Genomic DNA, 22,782 nt, shown 5'->3' with positions numbered 1-22,782 from the left:
AATCACGGTTCTAAATCCTCACGCTGGTTTATAACCCTCATTTAGTCCTAGTTATTAGGTGGGAACTCTTGAGATCACTCTAGCATCGTTCATAAGTTATAGTCTCACCGATGATAGTTCTCCATAAATGCTGGTTTGGCGATTAGTGCCTGGGTGAAAAAGCTAAAGAATATCTAAGTATTTCTCTGGTCCGCATTGCATTGACAAAGGCTGCTACAAAACCTCTCAGTTATACTGTTTTCAACTCGAGATTATGATTGCACTTTGGTACTAATATGTTAGTCTGTGTTTTCAAATCTAACGAATAGCAAAGACCTGATCTGAAATCTGGTCTATGTGATTTAATTCTCCCCAAGGTCTTTCTAAGCGTTCAGTGGTTATCCTGTCTAACATTTTGCACACAAAATAAACTTTCAGAAAAAGTCTTTTCTTTGTTTTATTTTCATAAAGCTTACTGTCGTACCTATATGCGATAATATATGTGAAGGACAAGGTGTGTATTCTAGTATGTATGCTCTTGATTAGGGAATTTCACGTAGTACATTTTGTAATTGGTAAAGCAAACTACTAACTTTCAGATGAGAAATCAAGGTGACTAGATTTTATTTACGGGGGACTAAAGGTCATGGTCATAACCACAAAGTAATAGACTTTGATGTTATTTGACAATTAAGTAAATGAAGATCGATATAAATGGGAATAGAAATAAATTGGAGGTGCTCACCCCATAAAAGTAGAAGAGCAAATGGAATGGGTGAATGTTCATGAAATAGACAGCATCACGAGAGATGCTTGTTAGTCTTGGCGAACACTTCACTACTTTCTCCCTTAGTACAGTTTACAGTGCGATCTCACTCTTGGAATTTGTATTTGATGCTTGTTGTCTTATTATTTTTCAGTCAACCTACCTAGCACGACTTGTTCCATCCAGTATACCCTGATCGGGTCATCAAATTAGGAGAACTGGATCACATCAGGCTAGCAGATATATCATGGTAATGAAATAAAAGTTATCAAATGACGGAACTATTTCGGGTCATTTATTATGTCTATACTTTTGCTCGTCATTTCTCATGGAAGCACGTTTATCACCATTGAATGACCTAGGACTTGCCTTACCAAGTAGATTAAAGCATTTTATTTTCAGCTCTCAGATCATTTTAAACAATGCTATGTGTGAAAATTATTTTCTCTTAAATACAATTTCAATTGTTTACAGTTGTATAAACACGAACCGGAATTGGTAAATGGAGATATATAGCACCCTGGATTGTTGTCTGTCATTTCAGCCTAGTTAATTCACGTTTTTTATTATTAGTAGTTGCAACCAACTTGTTTTTTTGCTGGATCTACTTATTTATTTGTAATTATGTTTTTTCTCTTTCTCGATAATTATTTCAGATAATTTTTTTGTCTATTTATTTTTTTAAAAACAGCGGTTTTATTGGTAATTGGGTAGACTGATTCGTTTTTAATGCTGCAACGTCCATGAAGAATGTAGCACTTATCAGCATTATCTTAGTTTATCATACTATAACTTGTAATGTTTTCGCGAATAACTGTAAGTCTACGCTCAGTGTATTAAAACAACTGTAGATATTCTGCTTTCTAGTTTTGATAAGCTATGCAAAGAAAGGCATGACAAAGGATTTGTCGCTAATTATGTAGTAGATGAAATTACAATTCGTGAACAGTTAGTGTTATCGTGGCCTGGGGATTTAAATACGTCTTCGTTTTACAATCCTTCAAGGAATCCAAAGTTTGCATTGTGTCCTGGATTAGTCATTCATCCTTCTGGTCGTTTTGTTAAAAGATCATTTCCAGAAGGTCTAGTAAGTTCTGATTTTTGTGATCAAACTACAATAATATTTTCCGTGAAACAAAATTCAAACTTGCTAAAATAGCTTGACGTAATAATCAAAGCTCTCAGTCGATAGTCCTGTAATCCACTTACAATGCAACAAATCTTTTTTAGAAGAAAAGGTTTGTTCTCACCTTGTCTAACTACCCAAATATTTCCAGACTGATTTTTCTTTCTGGATTACTAAAAACTAAAGCTATAGAATCAATTTGCACTTCGCTTAGTTAGAATGCAAGGATTAAAATGAGCCAGTGTATTTCCTCCCATTGCCCCTAAAGGTTAGTTGCTGATAAAATCTTGGTCCAAATAACGTTGACTCTGTAAGCTATTTCGTACTATTTTTAATACATGTAAAATGCTTATTCGAGAAGTATAGGTGTGCGACTTGTTGTTGTCATGTACTTTTAATATGTAAATTCATACCTTAAAGGTAAGTGTTCAGTCTTGTGCATCTACGAAGCATTGATCAAGTATAGTAGGACTATTGAGAACTGAATGTTAGCATTATATATAGTTGCAGAAAAAGTATCACATTCCTTGATATGAAGTTTCATTGTGCGAGTGAGTGAACTAGCATAGTTTATTGTTTGTTTTTCCAAGACCTATGAGTAACTTCCTATGCCCTTTTAGGTGTAAATATAGCGATACATTTGTAAGCTTGACGATGTCTTCTGGATGACGTTTCAGTCGGCGGTCGTTTGTGCTGTCCAAATAACTGGCACTATAAGAGCACATGAAGGTGAAAACATTCGGAGTTGTGATTTTAAACGTAGTTTCAGGAGACCATCGATAGAATTTCGTATAATTGAATCATTAGTATTGATTGCATGACCGGAAAGATGGGATCAGAGAAGGGGCATTGGTAGTAAGGATATAAGAAATGTTACGAAGCAATAAATAGATTTTGTTCTGGATAATATTAACTGGATTACTGTAAGAAACGTGTAGGGGACTGACAATTTACTGCTGTCCACACTACAAAAGGATTTTTTTCTTTATGAACTTAAAAAAATGCTGCATGGGAGCCTTAACTCCGAGTTCAACGGTCAGTTTCTTAAGGCCACTTCGCATAGCGTTTTCACGAATAATTTTCAATTCATTAGCTCCGTACTTTTCAGGCCTTACTGCTTAAGATCCGAGGCAATGTAAAGCATATTTTTAGGGTCAACCTTCTCTAATTCCCTTCCTTTTGTAGGAAAGCACCATCACTGGGAATGTTGGTTATCCTTGAGAAAACATTTTACTGCGATCACAACAAGATACAGTTGACAGCACAATTTCTCTCTTGAAATTTGGATTCGTTGGCTTCGGTCTTACCGACTCTTCACTAGATAATATGGTTCTATTATATCATCACACTAAGCAAGCTCGGTCGTAACTTCATGGTGGAACTTATAGTTCCGCGTTGCTGCAGCGTGTTCCTGTCTTTTTTTTACTCTTCTATTTTCATTATCAAGACATTTTGTGGGGTTTATAACAACCAATTACCTTAACTACACTACTGTTTAAACATTAGAAAAATCACCTAGTTGTATGCATCGTTAGTGTCTTTTCAAGTCATTTAATCTACTCATTTTATTGTTAGTTTATCGGACTCAGCCGACCGAATTCACATAATTGATACAGATCTACTTTTATAATTAAAATGTGTTTGCGCACTCGAGTCAGTTTGACTGAACCGGTAAATATACAAAGTATGTATTGCATTGTTCATTAGATTGAGTTGTTCCTAGTATGGGAAATTTGAGTAGATCGTAGAGTTTTCTGGTTAAATTACGGACTGATTTTAGTTAGACCACAATTAAAAACATGAAGGCACTGGACTTCTGATTCGTCCTAGTATGGGACTGCTCAACGGTACGCTCTCACGACTCCGAATCCAGGAATCAAACTCGGGAACTTCGGTCTTGGGCACAAACGCTTAACCTCTAGACCATTGAGTCGGCATCCGATGGTGTCAATGTGATCATTGCTGACTAACTTCAGGATACGATTCCTGGAGTAGTTCTAAGAGGAAACTGTGACCAGTGGAGTTCAATCCATGCCGGATGTGAGACAGTTATCCACCTCGGGCAATGGATAAGGGTTGCGCAATATTGCGGAGTGATTAATACTAGATATGTAAACCATTGGATTCCGGTTCAGTGGTCTTATGGTTTTAACCTTTCGTGTGCAATATCAAAGTTCTTGAGTTTCATCTCTTGTGATGGGGTCGTTGACATGTACCGCTTAAAAGTCCTAGACTAGGACGAAATAGCTGTCTAATTCTTCAAGGTCTAAGTTGTTTTATATTAAAAGATTTCTATAGTAATGAGTAACATAAATATTAATCAAAGTAATGTGTATATTTCTTTACATTTCTTTTTTTATGATTAAACAGGCTCTCTTTTGGTTATTAAGAGCTAATATCCACTTTACTTGTCCTAAAAATACCCATTTATCTGAATCATTTTATCTTCAATTGGAACAATGGATTGAATCGTTGGAATGGAACAAAAAACACTGGCGACAAGATGCTTTAAAGGATCAAGATGGTGATACCATAGATTCAACTAATATCGGCGAAGAAGTGAGCTTAATTTCGAAACACTAATCTCCTTACTATGCAGTCGATTAGCATTGGAATGTTACTTATAGTTGGATACAGAAAATGTTCAAACCAATAATCATGGAGTAGACGGAATGTAGCTGGCAACGGAATCCGCGACGCGGATTATTTCGTTCTATTTGTGACTCGTCGGCTACATTTACTCGCCTTCTAGTGTTAATATTTACTATGGGACTTGAACCCAGTACCTTTCGCTTCAAACGACAATGCGTTATCCACTTAGCTTTTAAGTTCATTTAATCACTCACTTGTGTAATGCGTATGAATTTTCATTCAATTTTTAGTGGTTTGGATTACGTCAACCAGTGATAACCAGGGTTTGTAATTTGAAGAGATATCATTCACAAATCGAGATGTTTTAAAAACAATAGTCTATTTCCATTACGTTTAATTAAAACAGACTACTGATTCGGTTGTTTGAATCTATTGAAATTTTAACAGACAGACACGTTCAATAGCCTTATTAGCTAGGAGTTTGAGTTATCCCGTTGTTGACTTTCACAACTAAATTTTGACCAGTCTTTGTTGATATATATGCATCATTCTGTGCAAATTACCTCGATATACCTATTATATCAAAATTTTTATGGAATAGATGAATTATGGTTAGCAGCCATATCCAGGAAGTCATCCTATATGAGACTCTTCAGGTACATAGATCCATCTAGATCCCGAGGATTTTTCATGATGTGATAATTCAATTAATTACCTATTTTGTGATCATTTCACCACAGATTAGTTATGCTTTTAAAATCTGATGATTAATTCACTGTCGGTTATTCATAGTTGGGTATCTTAAACATAAACAATCATTTTGATTTCTATATATATCAGTTGATAATTGATTTGTGCTTCTAAATTTTGAAGACTTTCCTTGGAAGTTGGAACTCAGGTCCCGTAATCAAATAATCCATCCAACCACTTCAGTGAAGTTATCACATAACCATTTATCTTCTCAATATTCTGCCAGTTAATTGTTTGAATTCTTTTAATAAACAGTAGTTTCGTTGATAACACTTATTGAAAGTCCCGTCAAGGTACATTATCATATATTATTGGTACTTTAAAACACTGAAAGTTATCCTTTATTTACTTCATGATTCTTCCAATTCTGTTGTTACTCCAATTTCCTTCTGTTTTTCTTCTTGTTCTTCTCAGTTTAAACTTCTTTTTGCAGACTTTCCACTTCCGATTGCTGCTACATACTACTTATATCTGTCAGTACAAATAGCATGCACCACAATACTACTCGGTTGCCGAAATTGAAGTTAGTGGAGTGGTGTTCGAACCTGTGACTTGAAAGCTAAAAACCGACACCTTAACTACTAGGCCACCGCTTCACAAAAGGGTTAGTTCAGGATGGAACTATTAAGTGTACACAGTAAGCACCTTTGTATATATCTCAACATTTTGGAAACTTAACGAGAATACCTTTCCTTCCAAATATGTTTGTCACAAACTGTTGTATTTGGATATTCACTGCTTGAGAATTATGGTATGACTATTTAATGATGATATTCGTTACAATGATCTGCTTAGCAGTCAGAAATATTTGTATTTACGTCCTACTTATTGATTACTTTCAGCCGTATATTATAGTTTCTGTCGTTTATCCATAATTCACACTACAGGATAATAATATTAACAAGCAAAAGATTTAACCTCTTTAATATATAGACTAATTATGTTGTTTCTTTGCTGTCCCTTAAAAATAGCCTGATGAAATCTTACTGATCAACTGCTCAAGTTCTTACGTCGGTCAGTCTAATCATTGGAGTTTATCTGGATATTTACGAAGAATTCGCATTACTTGGAAGCTGAGAAATGAAACAGAAGTTACAGATCTTACGACAATTACAAATACATCTCTATCGAGTACTTCTTCTACCTCTTCTGTTATCTTTTTGAATACGAGTATTAGTGACTCTTCATTGTCGTCATCATCATCCTATTTAAACAATCTCAATAACCAGCATTTTCTTTCCAGATCAGGCATTAAATTTCTTGTGCGTATCTCTTCGCATATGATATTTGTAGGAAATTTCTCTATGGAACGCCGTATGTTATTTGATCTTTTTTTGGTTTTAAAATATGTCTAGTCAACTTTTTTATTTATTTTTAGTTATGTTTAGTAGACATCATATCAAAACCCCTCAGGTAGACTGATTTTATTTCTGCATAGATACAAGTCAACAAAGGTAGCTGTGATAACCACCTTGCAATTTTAAAATCACCTTTCTTCCACCTGATGAGGAAAAGTTCCTATTTAGTAAAAAATGTATTTCTCTACAGAAGTTATAAAATCTGTCACAGCGTAGTGGTTTCAAGAAGGCTAATAACTTTCATTAAAATATCACTGTGTAACGTCATTTGTATGAATGCGAGTATATCTATGCCAAATGACTTTTTCCAAATCCCATCAATAAATGGTTGTCGGTAAAGGATTGTAGAAATCATTAACCGATCTAAGATAAGTCAGTCAGTCACAACGTAGAACTTCGTACGTACGTACATTAGTTCGAGTTGCCATACCACATTAGCACAGAGATGCAGTTGTCGATTCAAATTCCATAGTGATTTGAGATAAATCACCATTGAAAACTTGGAAGCACTGAACGGCCATTTCTTCCTGGTATGGGACTCCTCAGCTGTGCACATTCACGATCCCTCTGTGTTGATCAAACCCAGCACCCTCGGTATCGCGTGCAAATGCTTAACCTCTAGACCACTGAGCCGTTATCTGACAGTATCAATGTTTAACTTCAACTAATAAGTAGTTTTATAGGAATTTATCATTGTTCAAAATGTTTTTCATAGTTGAAAGCGTGAGTCAATTAAAGCTAGACGACCAAGGAAAACCTGAAAGCACTGCACGGCCGTTTCGTTCTATTTTGGGACTCCTCAGGAGTGCGCATCCGCGACCTCGCCTCGCGAGATTCGAACCCAGGACCTACCAGTATCGCTCCATAGCACTTAACCGATAGACCACTGAACCGGCATCCGATGATGTTTATGTCTAACTCCAACCAATCCACGAAGTTTGAGCAACCGTTCACCAATTGTCTTCAGTGAGTTGATATCTCACAACAGACGTGAACTCCACTGGTCACTACTTCTCACTAGAATTACAGGATTGTCAATTCCAACTGACTCTTTCTAAAACGCTGCTCTTGTCGCTGGAATAGCAACTGTAATTGATCGGAAGTTAGAGCCTTTTTTTACCCCGTCGCTAGTTGTTATTTATGAACGTTATAAGACCGCCAATAAGAGAAGAGCGAATTATCGGTTGGGACAGTGACACACGAAATCCATACGAGTAGTCTAGAGTGCGTAACAATATTCACCTCATGTCTCATGTTCAGCAGTTGCTACACAATCAAATTAAATACGGTACTTTGTTCTCTAAGATGTAGACTATTTGAAATATTCACAGTTGCGCCTATAAACCCCTAGCTTTTTTTGTTTTTCAAATGTACCCATTTTGACATTTCCACATAAATTGGCAAATATGGTTAGTAGTGATATTTAAAAAATACGTTTTTCATTTGGTGCTGGAACATTTAATAAATATGAAAACGAAGGCTCCTTGTAATTAAACTTTAGATTATCTATCCCAAATCATAGCAGTTACAACCATTCACAATCATGTATTTCAATTGTAAATTTTAGAGAAAGCATTATGTGAATTTTTCTCTGGATTTTGGTGTCTTCAATCTTTATCTACTTTTAATACTACGACAAGTAACCATCATCATCAGGACAAACCAAGTAGTCTATTATCATCGTCTACATCAATGTCGTCCTCATCATTAACACCATTGACAAATCAACATAATATCTTATCAAGTAAACATCCTATTTGTGTTCAAGCTACAATGTTATGTGATAGTCTTCCAGATTGTGATTTGAGAGTACCTATGAATCAAGTTAATTTATCACAGGATGAAGCCAATTGTAATATGATCCCATCAAATTATTCACCGAAAACATCTTCTAAATTATGTAAGTTAACATTTTGTTTTGTTTTACCAGTGTAGAGTTATAAATGAAGCATTACGTACATACATGTTCACCTTATAGATGAAGTCATAGATGCAATTTTGATAACCAGTGGTACAGTATAACTCTCTTGACTAAATAGGTTCGAACATATAATCTAATATTCATGGGTTAATTGGTTAATTCATAGTTTGGTCAGTGTTTTAATTGTTACACGTGATAAAAGGGTGTTTGTTTTTGAAGAAAGTAGGCGGTCTTAAGTCTCGTTACAGGTATTCCTTCGTTCTCCTACACCATGATAAAGTACTTCTTCTGAAAGTATCTGGAAACGGGATTGAATTAGGATTGGTTTTGACAACTTGGGAGTGTGATTGCAATACTCAAGGGACAACTACTCATCTGTCTTCATTCGTTGACCAGTCACGGCTTACTTTCACCTGATACATCTATTTATCTGTTCTTTGGTATCTTTTTTTAACTACGGTAACAATGACTAAATTATATGTCCTCATATTTTTTCTCTCATTGTGATGAAACTAGGTTACACACATATAGGGAAATCAATGTTAGTGCTCATTATTTTTTTTGACAGAGGAAAGTATATAGACAAACTTAAGCAATATTTTAGCCAATCAGAAAAATGTCGGGCTATGATGAAATAATTCCTAGTAAAATAGATATAAAATTTTCATAGTTGAAATCATGAGTCAATTGAAGCCAGAATACCATGGAAAACCTGGAAGCACTGAACGGCCGTTTCGTCCTACTATGAGGCTCCTCAGTAGTGCACATCCACGATCCCGCCTCGCGAGATTCGAACCCAGAACCTACCAGTCTCACGCCAGAGCACTTAACCGATAGACCATTGAGCCGGTATCCAATGGTGTTAATGTCTAACTTCAACTGATCCACGAAGTTGAGCAACCGTTCACCAACTGTCTTCAGTGAGTTGTCATCTCAGATATAAAATTACAAACGATTAAAAACTTTGACATCGTTAATAAACTTTTATAGGTGAACTATTACTTAGAGTAAAAGAAAATGTGTTCAAATTAGGAGGGTATAAAAGATATTTCCGTTTACCGCAATATACTACTGTTATACATTGATACAACATTGACACGAGATTATACTACCACTATACTGAATACTCGGTCGATACGCTATACACAGACTGAAATCACGTTGTATCAGATAATTGATTTGCGACCGAATCTAATGGAACAAAGTAATAGGTCAAATAATAGATTTATTCTACACAAACACTAGTACTTCATACACAGTGAATCCAGAGTAGCAAACGATGATAGTAGAGAATTCATACGTTAATTGTTTGATAGGCTGAATATCAGTCTGTCTCCTTTCGCTGACCAATCACTTCTTACTATTCCATTTAGGACATCTCGCAGGGTTTTCATTACCAACTGACACCAGCTATAATGCAACGGTGATTTATATACATAGATGAATGAATTCCGTGCACATATCCCCAGGGGACTATTTTACCTGTTTTTTTTTCATGTCCATAAAGTGTAGCACCAAAGTTCTTGTTCATCTGTTGTGAGTTTCAAGTTTATTTAGTTTCCACTGTTTCTTCCTTTAAAATGGATGTTTATAAATTCCTGTTTCTCTTCCATGTTTTGCACATATGTTTATGAACCGGTCAGATAAAGATGATCATTGGATATCTAAATTACCATGGATAGGTAAGTATGAAACTTCTGTTATTGTGATCCTTCTTGCTTTTTTTAATAAAAGAATGCACCTCTCAAGATGTCTCATCACTACGTTGGGCATTATTTCTGTTCTAGCTATATTGAAACTAGGCTACTCACTCATTACTTTAGCTAAAAATTTAATCTATTCGGCTTTTTGTTGAGATAGTGGAGAAGATTTATAGCTTAGGTAGGTGATTTAGGCGGCAACAATTCTAACAATTTACAAAATCAACTGTATACAAACTTTGGTTAAAAGTTCGAGGACACACTGCAGCACACTTACGGCGTGGAAAAATGCGGTAAAATATCTAATGACTATCTTTTAAAGTAAGGGATATTCACTCATCTTAATCAAAAAATATCAACCGAACTCATCAGCAGAAATGAAATGAAATACATAAACCAACAAATGGATCATCCTACTATATGTAGAAGACATATCAGAAGTCAAAAATAGATTACTGTAGTCGTTTGGATTAGGTATGTAATGAATGTACACTTAAGTGGGAAAGACCGACTCACTGCTTAATGTTAAATTAGTATCTTAGTAAAATATGAAAACCATACATTAAATACTTCATTTGCGCATCTTCCATCAGTTATCTCTTACAAACTTCATCGTTCCTTCATTCCTATTGTTATTACAATTAAACTCTGTCTAAACTCTTGTTTTCCTCAATTCGATATCCTCAATCTTCTACTGCCAGGCATTCTACTTCAGACTGGTGTTGCATACTACTTATATCTGTCAATATGAGTGGCATGCATCACAGAGATAGCACATAAACCGGGAAAACCACTTCAGTTAGCATTATGAAATCCTGAGGATAAAATGAAAAGAAAAAGAAGAAAAATCAAACATCATCTACAAAATAAACGGTTCCAATTGTGAGAAACACTAGATCGGATAAAATAGATCTCCCTTTCATTTTCACTTGCATGAACATCAATTAGTGATCAAACTCCATGACATATATTTCCTTATATCAATGCATGTTCACAATTGTGGACACAAATTCGATTGAAAAAAATGTCGAAATTTTGAATAGAGGGAGTACTAAGAACTCCTGACAGTTTTTTTAGTCTTGGAGATCAGGTCAACCAACAGTCAACAAACAAATCGAAATGGATACAATCTATCAACTATTCAGAAAAATCATGGACAAATGTAAGGCTAGTAAGAGGTTCAATCAAAATTATAAATGCAGACAATTACAGATTACAGGTCAACATTAACTAGTCAATAAGATAAAATGTTAGTCACATATGGAGAGACTCGAATACCTCCCTTCTATCAGAAGTTTGTGCCTATAGTGTAGTTCAGTAAAACAATATAAGCTTCATAATTAAACTATCCAGATCAGCGAACGGAACTCCATCAAAATTAGTTCTTGTGTCTAGGAAACTACATCTGTTGTGAGATATCAAATCACTGAAGACAATTGATGAAATGGTTGCTCAACTTCGTGGATCAGTTGAAGCTAGACATTAACACCGTTGGATGCCGACTCAGTGGTCTATCGGTTAAGTGCTCTGGCGCGAGACTGATAGGTCCTGGGTTCGAATCTCGCGAGGCGGGATCGTGGGTGCGCACTGCTGAGGAGTCCCATAGTAGGACGAAACGGTCGTCCAGTGCTTCCAGGTTTTCCATGGTGGTCTAGCTTTAATTGACTCACGCTTTCAACTATGAAAATACTTAATCTCCAAAAAACCCCTTCTGATAATAAAAATAAGATTAAACATTTTCACATGTAGAAACAATTTATTGATTGTTACATTCTTTTGAAAATCGATCACGATAGCTTGTTGTAATTATTATGATAATAAATAGGAACTAAAATTGTGTTTAGTTGAATGGTATAACTATTTGAAATGCATTTTCATAGTTGAATTCATGAGTTAATTGAAGCTAGACCACCATGGAAAATCTGAAAGCACTGGACGACCGTTTTGTCCTATTATGGGACTCCTCATGATATCAACTATATAAAATTAGTAAAATCTCCACAAAACCCCCATCTGATAATTTTCATTTACACTTCATTTTTTTATTCTTTATTTCATTCAAGAGCATATTATTCTTATCATTTGTTTGTTTTTCTAATCAAATTAGTTCTTGCACCAGTACCTGCTATATTAATCTGTGCCCTCATACGTATCTGTTCACAGAAACGTCAATTAGACCTCATTGAAGATAATAATAATCATTATAATTTTAATATTCATAATCTTAATGAATGTTCAACAATGATCTCTAATTCTACAACTATCATAGATCATTGTGATAAATGTATACAGATACAATATAAAAAGAAATTACCTACTCATTATTTTATAATGAAACAAAAATTACGTCATTATCATGGAAGTATTCCAGGAATATTGAATCGAATAAATAAATTATCTAGTGTTACTGAAGTTGATGATGAAATTGATCCAAGTATAGAACAACAAGGGAATATATTGAATATGAAACCATTGAATAATAATAATAATAATAATAATACTATTAAAACAAAATTGACAAAGGATTCAAATCATTGTTGTAATTCATTAAAACATTGTTATTCCCTTCCTGAATTTACTATAAAGCATGACAATGATGATGGTGATGATGATAATGGATTCAACAGTGATGTAATGTTTTATAGTGTTAATAATGGGATTATTTCTAATCGAAATTTTCAAGCGATTAGTACTTGTTCAAGTTGTGAAGCGAGTACCGATGATGATGATGACAGGCTTAATGTCAATCATAATCTTATGACACATTATCAATCGATAGAAGCATTTAACAAAAGTAAAAGTTGTGATAGTCTACATGAAACAAGTACAGAAAATGTAAGAATGAATGGTTTATCAATTTCTCCTTGTTCTTCCACTACATCATCAATAGATTTTAATAATGATGGGAATAAAAGGAATCCTATGGTAAGTTGTTTTGCTTTTTACTGATTATATTTTGTGTTTCTAGGGTAGTCTACAAAATTAGTGCCGAAATTTATTCTGATGACATTTAAAATAGGTGAATTGTGACTAATCATAGAATCTAGGAAACATATTTTATCCTGTTTAAGACTAATCAGACGAAAGTACCTTTATCTTCAGTGTGGACGTGTTACACTGAAAATATAATGTTCGTTTTTTCTTTTCAAAAGAAACAGTATATGGTACGGTCGAGAGTGGCAAGCGCCCGCTCTCGCTCTCGAAATACTCTCACATGACCACGCGTATATATCCTCGGTCAGTGAAGTCCTACTACCTGCCTTCTCGTGGCATTACTGTTGTTCACGAAATTGAGAGGACGAAAATAGAATGTCCCGCGCTTTAACCGGGTTAGTGGAAACGGAAAGTTCACCTAGGGGAGTTGGAAAACCCTCATTCCAAACCAATGGTGCACATGGGCTCCAGTATTCTGAGAGAACAAATGGCGTATGAATCAATCGTTGGTCACCGACTACGATGGGACTGCACCTCCTCACGATGTTCACTGCCTTGTGGATCAGACCTTTAGATCAAAGGCTCCGGGTGTGTCCTCCTAAGAAAACCACTTGCTTCGGTCTGGGCACCTAGGTAGTATCACAGCCCTCACACAAATCAAACGAGATTTGTGCGCCGTACATATATCTGGTGCCTACTTGTACCAATATTTGTGTTTAAATAATATAAAATAAATGATGATTCTGTATCATTGCTCAGATTTCTCTTCGATGTCAGTTATTATCCTTTGATCTTGTTTAACAAACATTGACATAATTAGGTACCTAGTATTTATTCATTTGAACACATAAACAGTGGTATTAGATTGCACCAAATACATATGCGCTATACAGTAACAATGGGGTTGTGAAGAGATAGAGAATGCAAGGTGAATATTATAAAAGAAGAGTAACAATGAACATAAATTATTGTATCAGAGTGAAATAATAATAATAATGAGAGAAACAATTCAGTTAGGGAAATACAAACAGAAAGGATTCTTTCAGTGAAAGAAGTTACTCTCACTTTGACGAAGAAAGTTACATCAGGATCGCCACTGACATCTATTCTGAGCCATGTCTGTAGACGTCTGAAGAGGGCGAATTGAAACAAGTAGGTAAAATTGTCCTACAAGCACAAACTTCGTTCGCACTCATTCACATACTTACACACACGTAAGACATTAAATATAGATCGCAATAATAATTACGGAAATGTTAATTTATTATTATTATTATTATTTCACTGTGATACAATAATTTCTGTTCATTGTTGCTCTTCTTTCATAAGGCTCACTTTTCATTCTCTATCTCTTTACAACCTTATTGTTACTGTGTGGCGCATATGTATTTGGTGCAATCTTGTACCATTGTTTGTATGTTCAAATGAATAAAAAGGTCATCTGAGTTAATGATAGTAAGAAGAGTACCTTTTCATCTTGATAGGATATAGTTAGGATAGTAAGCAAAGATGGATAGTGGCTAGCAGTAAAATCCAGGACGCGCGTTTCGTTCTATTCGGGACTCGTCAGCTGGATGTACCTGCATCTCAGAGTTGATGTTCACTCTGGGACTCGAATCCAGTACCTTTCGCTTCAAACGCCATCGCGTTATCCACTCGGCCACTGAGTCCTGATAGCCACTTGCTTGTGCAATGGAGTGAAGTTTAAATTCACTTAGTATTGTTTGTTTGAATCTTCCCATTGATGTTATAGGACTGCAACTGGTTAGTCTCTAATAGGATAGTTGAACAATGTCATTATTGTTTTTTTTCTTTCTATATCCTGTTTTTTTAATGAGAAGATTTTATCTGATTCCTCCAGTGACAATAGTCAATTCATACTGAATTTCCCCAAAACAATGATGTCCAATCAAAATTCTAATAATTATTTATTATCAAATTTGAATTTGAATATTGGCGCTCAATATAATAATGTTATTACAAATAATTACAATACGGATAGTAATCAATATCGTGATCCATCAAGAAATCTTTCATTATCTGCCTCAACAACACCTTCGTCTACGTTATATTATCATCATCACCATCGCCATCATCATCAAAAATGTAACTATTCACCATTAGCTTATTCTTCAAATGACATTGTAGCATGTTATTCTTCATCATTGGTTAATTTTTCTCCGAATTCATTTGAATCACCCAGAAAACTTTCTACAGTATCCAAATGTATAAAACATATTAATCAGTTGATCAGTTCTTCATTGACTCTTATTAATTATTCAAAAAATAATCATGTACATAATAGTAAGACAAAATTATTAATGATGGAATCCAAGTATATACCATAATAGAAGTGAGTCAATATTTAAATGATACTGTAAATGTATCAAACTAACTGATTACTGAGTTGTAATTAATGTCCCGACCGTTGCTGCTACCTTGACGTGGTGGTCGGGCTTGCTTATTGTGATGAACCAATCGAGCTATACTGGCTAGAACAATCATTCCTCAAGGTCCTACCATGCCAGACAGGTTGGTTGTAGCTGACTGACTGAACTAATGTCATGTTTGTTTAGTCTCCTTAGTTCTACTAGTCTAATTCTATCATTTAGGTTGGGTTGTGGTCGCTAGTTGAAATGTTCGTTAGTTCGAAGTAGTCGATAAGAAATGCTGAATCGTTGGAATTTTTATGCTATTTGTTTCTTGTCAGTGAGATGTACCATTAATCTTGGAGGAACTAATATTCCCTGGTAGATTCGGTCCTGTGTCACTCAGATTCACGCTCATTTTGTCATGCTACTGTAATTTTTTTCCCATGAACAATGGGATACAATTGAACGATTCTAAACTCTTTTTGTTTTATGTAAAATGACCGTCCTAATGGAATCCGGTGAACATCTATGATTTATAGAGAAGACCTGAGATAGGGATGAATCTCTATCGACTGATATGGTTTGAGCATTATCACATATGCCTATCCACCTACTATGATGATGGCTAATGTCAGAACAGGTTGGAAGAAAGCCGAGAGCGGCCAAATACAAGACACAGCGTCAGTCCATAAAGACACTCACCGTTAAACTGAGCCATGTGAGTAAGTGCAGATTACGTGGTTAAAGTTCGCGTGACTACCGTAACCAATGGTTAGAGTCTTTGAATAGCATGACTCAAAATCGTTCACAGTGGCTCAGGTGTATTTACTATTTGTCTTCCTTTAGATCCTAAATTTTTATATATTCCTCACAATTTTGTTTTACTTCACTGATTTGTATTTTTCTCGAATTATATCTTTGATAACTAGTGTTTCCTATCACCATTAATGCTGTCATTACCTCCACTACTCTCTATGTTTTGACAACTTGAACTAATATTCACATGTTCCAGGTCCCATATTGCGTTTGTCTTACTTATGGTGAGCTATATAACAACTGCTCTGATCGATTATCGAAAGTTGTTAACAGTGTTACGATCATTTTAGGCGAGAAACTTCAATTTAAAGGTGTTAAATTTTTATTTTATTTAAACACATAAATATTGATACAAACGGGTAGCAGATATATATGCGCCACAAAAATTTCATTTCATTTGTGTGAGGGCTGTGATACTGCCCGGGTGCCCAAACCGAAACAGGTGGTTTTCTTAGGAGGCCACACTCCGAGCCTTTGACCTAAATGTCTGATCCACTAGGCGATGGAGCTACGCGAGGAGACGCAGTCCCATGGTAGCCGATGACCGACAATAGTTTCATACGCCATTTTTTCCCTCAGGATACTGGATCCCATGTGCACCATTGGTTCGGAATGAGGGTTTTCCAACTCCCCTAGGTGGACTTTCCGTGTCCACCAACCCGGTTAAAGCACCGGACATTTGCTTCGTAAAAACACACCCGTTGCGAGAAAACAATGAGTTGGACTTCCCTGACAGTGGCTGTATTATTTATTTATTTATTTAAACACATAAATATTGGTACAAGGAAGCACCAGATAAATATGCGCCTCACAAATCCCATGTGAGAGCATTTGGAGAGGTGTAGCTGACTCTCGGTCGTACCAGGACATTTGTTGGATTAGGTTTATGAGGGTAAGCAAAGAGTGGACATGTACCACTGAGAATAATTCTGAGCCATGTGACCTAATGTCCTCTAACCACTAGTTATGATGATAACACAGACCTCAATCATTTAGTCTACACCTGTTAACATGGCTCAATCTAATTGTCAATGGTTTTCATGGAATAACGTTATTTTTTATTTTGGCCACTTCTACCTTTCTTCCAACCTTCTCCTATACCAGACAGAGTCACCTTCAAGGTAAGCAGTGGTTGGGCATTATGTTATTTCATCATATATTGTAAGCTTTTAAAGAAATAGGTTTATTTTCAAAATGATAAACTAAGGTGTTTCCTTTGTTGTGACAATACGAATGTTCAACGTGAATGTTAACATTATCGTCAAAAGTAATGTTCGTATGTGACTGAGATGTCAGATGAAAACAAGCTGTGACTAATTACAAGACAAATACAGATAGCCAACTCCATATTTTATCATATGAATGGCTATATTGTAACACTCGAGATTTTTACTCTGGGTTTCACGTTTTGAGCTGCCTGTATTTGTGCTAATAAAACTATTATCCAGTGTATCATCTGACTCTCAATTGTCAGTCGGATATCGTGTATCACGTGATCTAGTGTGCTCAGCCACAATATCCAGTTAATATTTACACACACAAACAAAAAAGGTACATACTATACCAGTGTTCTGTAGGTTAAACGTTCGCATGCAAGATTGAAAATCCTGATTCTGATTCCTGGCTATGGGATTATCGATGCGCACTACGGAAGAGTCGCAATGCTTTCAGGTTTTTTAATGATTGTCTAGCGTAGATCGGTTTGTGATTTCAATAAACAGCTACTGTTCTATAAGCAATGATGGATAGTGGCTAGTAGTAGAATCCAGGACGTGCGTTTCGTCCTATTTGGGGTTCGTTAGCTGGATGTACCTGCATCCCAGAGTTGATGTTCACTCTGGGACTCGAACCTAACACGCCATCGCGTTATCCACTTAGCTACTGAGCCCTGATAGCCACCTGCTTGTGCCATGGGGTGAAGTTTAAATTCACTTGGTGTTGTTTTCTTGTATCTTCCCATTATTATTTAGGACTGCAATTGATCAGTCTCTTGTCAGCATATCATTGCTTATAAAGCTTGTGACTTCAGGCAATATCAAGGCAGTCCTCACAGGATGCATATATGCCAATAAGAGACTGACCAGTTGCTGTCCTAAATAACAATGAGAAGATACAAGTAAACAACACCAAGTAAAGATAATGTTCTGGTTGTTATCATTAATAATCCAGTTTATTTACACTTTTATTCACAGATGAAATTGATTTCCTATGGATAATACTCTTTGGAGCTCAACTTATCTGCATTTATATTGATTTTCTTGATGCTTTGAGAATCGTAATCTTTTTTTACACACATACACACACCCACACGAAAAAAATCAATATTATTTACTCCTTAACAATTATAGATAAGGATAAGTATTTCATTGTTTTACTATTTTAATTTTACTCCTCACCAACCTCATTTTATTTTTGTTTCATAGAAATTAATATTTAACAAAAAAATTTTTTGTTTTTTTTCTATGCTCCCCCTCACATTAAAATTGGATTATAATTAAAAAATATAGACTTGCATTTATAATGATATTCCTACATAGTACTTTATGCATTTTACAAGGTACGTTGGTGTTAGGTTGGTTTTGTTTTGTTTGTTTGTTTGTTTCCATGTGTTTTTGTTTACTGTTTATCTTGAGTCATTCATATTGACTAATTTTTTCTACTTTTATACACACACACACACAACATGCTTCTTTTCTCCAATTTTGTTATTGTGTTATTCTGCTATGAAAAGTATTCCACACATAAAAAATTTGCATGTTTAACATACAGTATTATTATTTTGTCTATAAGGTTAGTCTTAGAAATAAAACAACAACAACAACGAAAACTGTGTGAAGCTTTTGATTTACTCTTCTGATTCATCATAAAATCTATCTAATCGTTGCCCTCAAATGACGTGGTACGGCCGAGAGTGAGGAGAGTCCGCTCTCTCTTTCCAAATGCTCTCATATGGCCATGCGTATATAGCCTCTACCAGGGAAGTCCTACTCACTGCCTTCTCGTGACAGGGGTGTTGTTTACGATATTAAGAGGACGAAAAATGAATGTCCAGCGCTTTAACCGGATTGATGGATGTGGAGGATCCACCTAGGGGAGTTGGAAAACCCTGATTCCAAACCAATGGTGCACATGGGCTCCAGTATCCTAAAGAAAAGAATGGCGTATGAACCAACTGTTGGTCACCGGCTACCATGGGACTGCATCTTCTTACGATGCTCCACTGCCTTGTGGACTAGACCTTTAGGTCAAAGGCTCCGGGTGTGGCCCCCTAAGAAAACCACCTGCTTCAGTTTGGGCACCTAGGCAGTATCACAGCCCTCACACAAATCAAATGAGATTTGTGTGGCGGATGTATATCTGATTCTCCTTTGTACAAAAATTTATGTGTTTAAATAAATAAATGAAAAAACTCTCTAATCGTTGTTTCAAGGTAATGATGAAGAAACCATAATGTTTATAGTAAGAACAATATAAATTACAATGATTTATTGTTATTCATTATTGAAATAGTATTTATAAAATGATGTTTGATTAACATTAGAATTTTATGGGAAATATATGTATATACCAATGTATCATTTAGTCTGTGGTAGATCCCAGCAAAAGAGATTAGTCAAGATATATTAATACTCAAAGTTACCAATAATATACTAAAAAGAATTAACACTACAAACCTAAGTGTATATGTATTACTTACTTATGCCTGTTACCCCTCGTGGAGGACCATAGGCGGCACACCAGTATACTCTATCCAACCCTGTCCTGGGAAGTCCTTTCCAGTTAACATTCATCCTTTTCATATCTGCTTCTATTTCCCGGCGTAATGTGTTCTATGGCCCTCCTCTTTTCCGCTTCCCTTCCGGATTCCAGGTTAATGATTGCGTCGTGATGCAGTTTGGTGATTTTCTCAATGTGTGTCCGATCCACAAGCGTATGTGTATGAGTAGGGCAAAAGGTAACAAATTACAGTTAAAATATAAAAAGGTATATTGAGCAACAAAATGTTAACAGTTTTTATGAAATGAATGTTACTTGTAAATTGCTCTCTGTTATAAACATAGGATGCTGATTATAACTTTAGGAGTTTCTCGTTATAACAGTCCTTTCACTTTTTACACGTATGCGGGACGTTAATTTACCTTAGACGAATATCTACACTAGATTCCCACCCAGTGTCTATTCTACAGGACTTTAACACAACTCAGATCAAGAACACGAGATCAGCCTGACTACAACGTCAATATATTTCACATCAAAATCCGACACAAGGAACAGTCCATCAATAAGTGTCCATACATAATAAGGATAGGGGAATATATATACACATATAGCACCTGTCATCCTATCTAATGTCTGACTCATCGAGACAACCAATCATTGTCGTTCTCACCCACACACTACTCTCTGAGATAACAACCACAAATGAGTTCACTCGATTAACAAAGGTTCCTCTGCATGTGATGCTACTGTCGGTTACGGCCGAGAGTGGGGAGAGTCCGCTCTCCCTCTCGAAATACGCTCACATGGCCACGCGAATATATAGCTTCTGCCAAGGAAGTCCTACCCACTGCCTTCTCGTGGCGGGGGTGTTATTTACGAAATTGAAAGAACGAAAAGCGAATGTTCAGATCTTTAACCGGGTTGGTGGACACGATCGAAACGATAAAGGTCAGTTTTTCATTTTTACCTAACACCGTTAACAACTTATAGATTTTTTCATTTGTGTTCACGTTGTTGAGCAGGATTTGATTGATCATTAAAATAATGTGTCGTTTATTATTAAAGGAGCTCTCGATTTGGTCGTTTGACAGGAGTGGTTATTCACTGTTTATCAGTTTAGGCTTAGGTTATCGCACACTCTGTACGAGGTACACATAGTCAATTTTAGGATGCAATTACTATTGATAGAATTATAAAGTGTGAAACAAAAAGTATCACAGGATATTTATTAATGATATTGAATGCATCTACGAAGTCATTGCAGATTGATTTCATATTTCTAGCAGGAAGGACATGTGAGATATTCGGAAGTTCTGTAACACCAGATGTTATGGTGACATCGGCATAGTAAACAAGCGAAATCCAAAAAGTAACAGGTTATCACATTGTTTAAAGTAATCCTTCATCTCAATTATCTTTCTTGTCTACATATAACTCCGGAATTTCTTTTATGTAGGTCTCAGGTTGCCTCATAATTTGGAATTTTCAACTACTTTGAACAAAGATAGGAGAAATCGCTAATTAAAATTAGAAAACAACTCAGATATAAGTTGATTGTCATTAGCGACAATGTATATTTAGTGAAAATAGTCATCGGCGTATTCTTAGTCAATATTTGAGCCTCCTGAAAGAAGTTCAACCCCTCTAAATTTGGATGAGGAAAGTGTTATTTGTAAAAGCAAGTCTACGATGAAGTTGAACAAGAATGGAGAGAGAGGACAGCCCTAAAGAACACCACTTCAGGTAATCAATTCTGATGAGAGTTCGCCATAAGCTCTTACTCAACCTCAGTCAGTCTCGCTGATAGTACTGGACCGCCACCCTTAAAAATCTCAGGGGGAAACCTGTCAGCACCTGCTGCCCTCCCTCGCTTCAGATTTCCTATAGCTTTTTCAACTTCGTAAAGGGTTGGTGGACTTACATTAACTTGCCATTCAGTTCGACTGGGGATCGTGGGTAACTGAAGTGTGGCTGAAGGCCAGTTGAACTGATCCATGAAGTGTTCTGTCCATCGATTCAATCTCCTGGATTGAGAATGAATAATATGTCCATCTTTTTCCGAGATAGTTGGGTTCCTAATACCGGTGTGATCTAGTTGGGTCCAACGTGGGAACTAATTCGGAGGTCGCCATGTCAAAAGATGTTTTTCCTTGAGCTTAAATTTAGTATTTGCAAGAAACAGGCGGTTTTCTGAGCATGGATGCACTAGACGGTCGCCATTATCTGTTCTTTTGGCCACGACACTATAAGATCCACTCAGAAGTCTTCCCCTTTCGCTTAGTTTACCAGTCACTATTACTATATCAGAGCACCTAACTTTTCGGAGAAGGTCAGAAAGCTTTCTGTAAAACTCATCTTTTACATCATCTGAGCTACAGTCAGTGGGAGAGTAGGCAGAGATGACGAAGAGGCAACGACGAGTTTCCCTATCTTTCCGAGTCCTTACTGTTCCGTTTAGTCGGACAGCGCACAAACGACCGTCTGCTGGGATCCATCCAAGAGTTCGTTCTACCCTAGGACTTAGTGCTATACCTACGCCAGCAAGGCCACGGGAAGCAGCATCAGGGCTTCCAGATATACGAAGCGTGAATCTGGTTGGTTCTTCATTTTGATAAGGTGAGGTCGAATGAATTACGCTACTCGGATCTTGTATGCGCGTTTCGGAGACGCAGCACACATCGATGGGGCGAGACTCTTAAGTCCTAGCTAAGGAGGCCTGTTGTCCTATTTGGCACAATGTGCGGACGT

The 22,782-nt window shown here is 36.2% G+C and overlaps 1 protein-coding gene and 1 non-coding gene across 3 annotated transcripts; one reads left to right on the top strand and one right to left on the bottom strand.

Moving 5' to 3' along the window:
* Nucleotides 1–1,073: 1,073 nt before the first annotated feature.
* Smp_125300.1 (hypothetical protein) lies at nucleotides 1,074–19,118 on the top strand (the record flags this gene model as incomplete). 2 transcript variants are annotated; one of them, XM_018794332.1, is made up of 8 exons in its annotated part: nucleotides 1,074–1,122; nucleotides 1,597–1,832; nucleotides 4,242–4,430; nucleotides 6,185–6,527; nucleotides 8,139–8,471; nucleotides 10,136–10,174; nucleotides 12,300–13,117; nucleotides 18,507–19,118. In XM_018794332.1, 8 exons carry the CDS (start codon nucleotides 1,074–1,076, stop codon nucleotides 18,528–18,530), a joined length of 2,031 nt encoding a protein of 676 aa, XP_018648755.1. In that variant the 3' UTR covers nucleotides 18,531–19,118. The 2 variants fall into 2 exon arrangements, with proteins under 2 accessions (XP_018648755.1, XP_018648756.1); XM_018794333.1 differs by lacking the exon at nucleotides 18,507–19,118 and adding an exon at nucleotides 14,988–15,132.
* Smp_tRNA_00848_Gln_TTG.1.1 lies at nucleotides 14,727–14,793 on the bottom strand. The gene has a single exon. It is a non-coding gene (tRNA).
* Nucleotides 19,119–22,782: the final 3,664 nt, after the last annotated feature.

This window comes from Schistosoma mansoni, chromosome 1 (assembly GCF_000237925.1).
Source record: "Schistosoma mansoni strain Puerto Rico chromosome 1, complete genome".
NCBI lineage: Eukaryota > Metazoa > Platyhelminthes > Trematoda > Strigeidida > Schistosomatidae > Schistosoma > Schistosoma mansoni.
The sequence above is the reverse complement of the archived record's forward strand: the minus strand, read 5'-3'. Positions and strand labels throughout refer to the sequence as shown.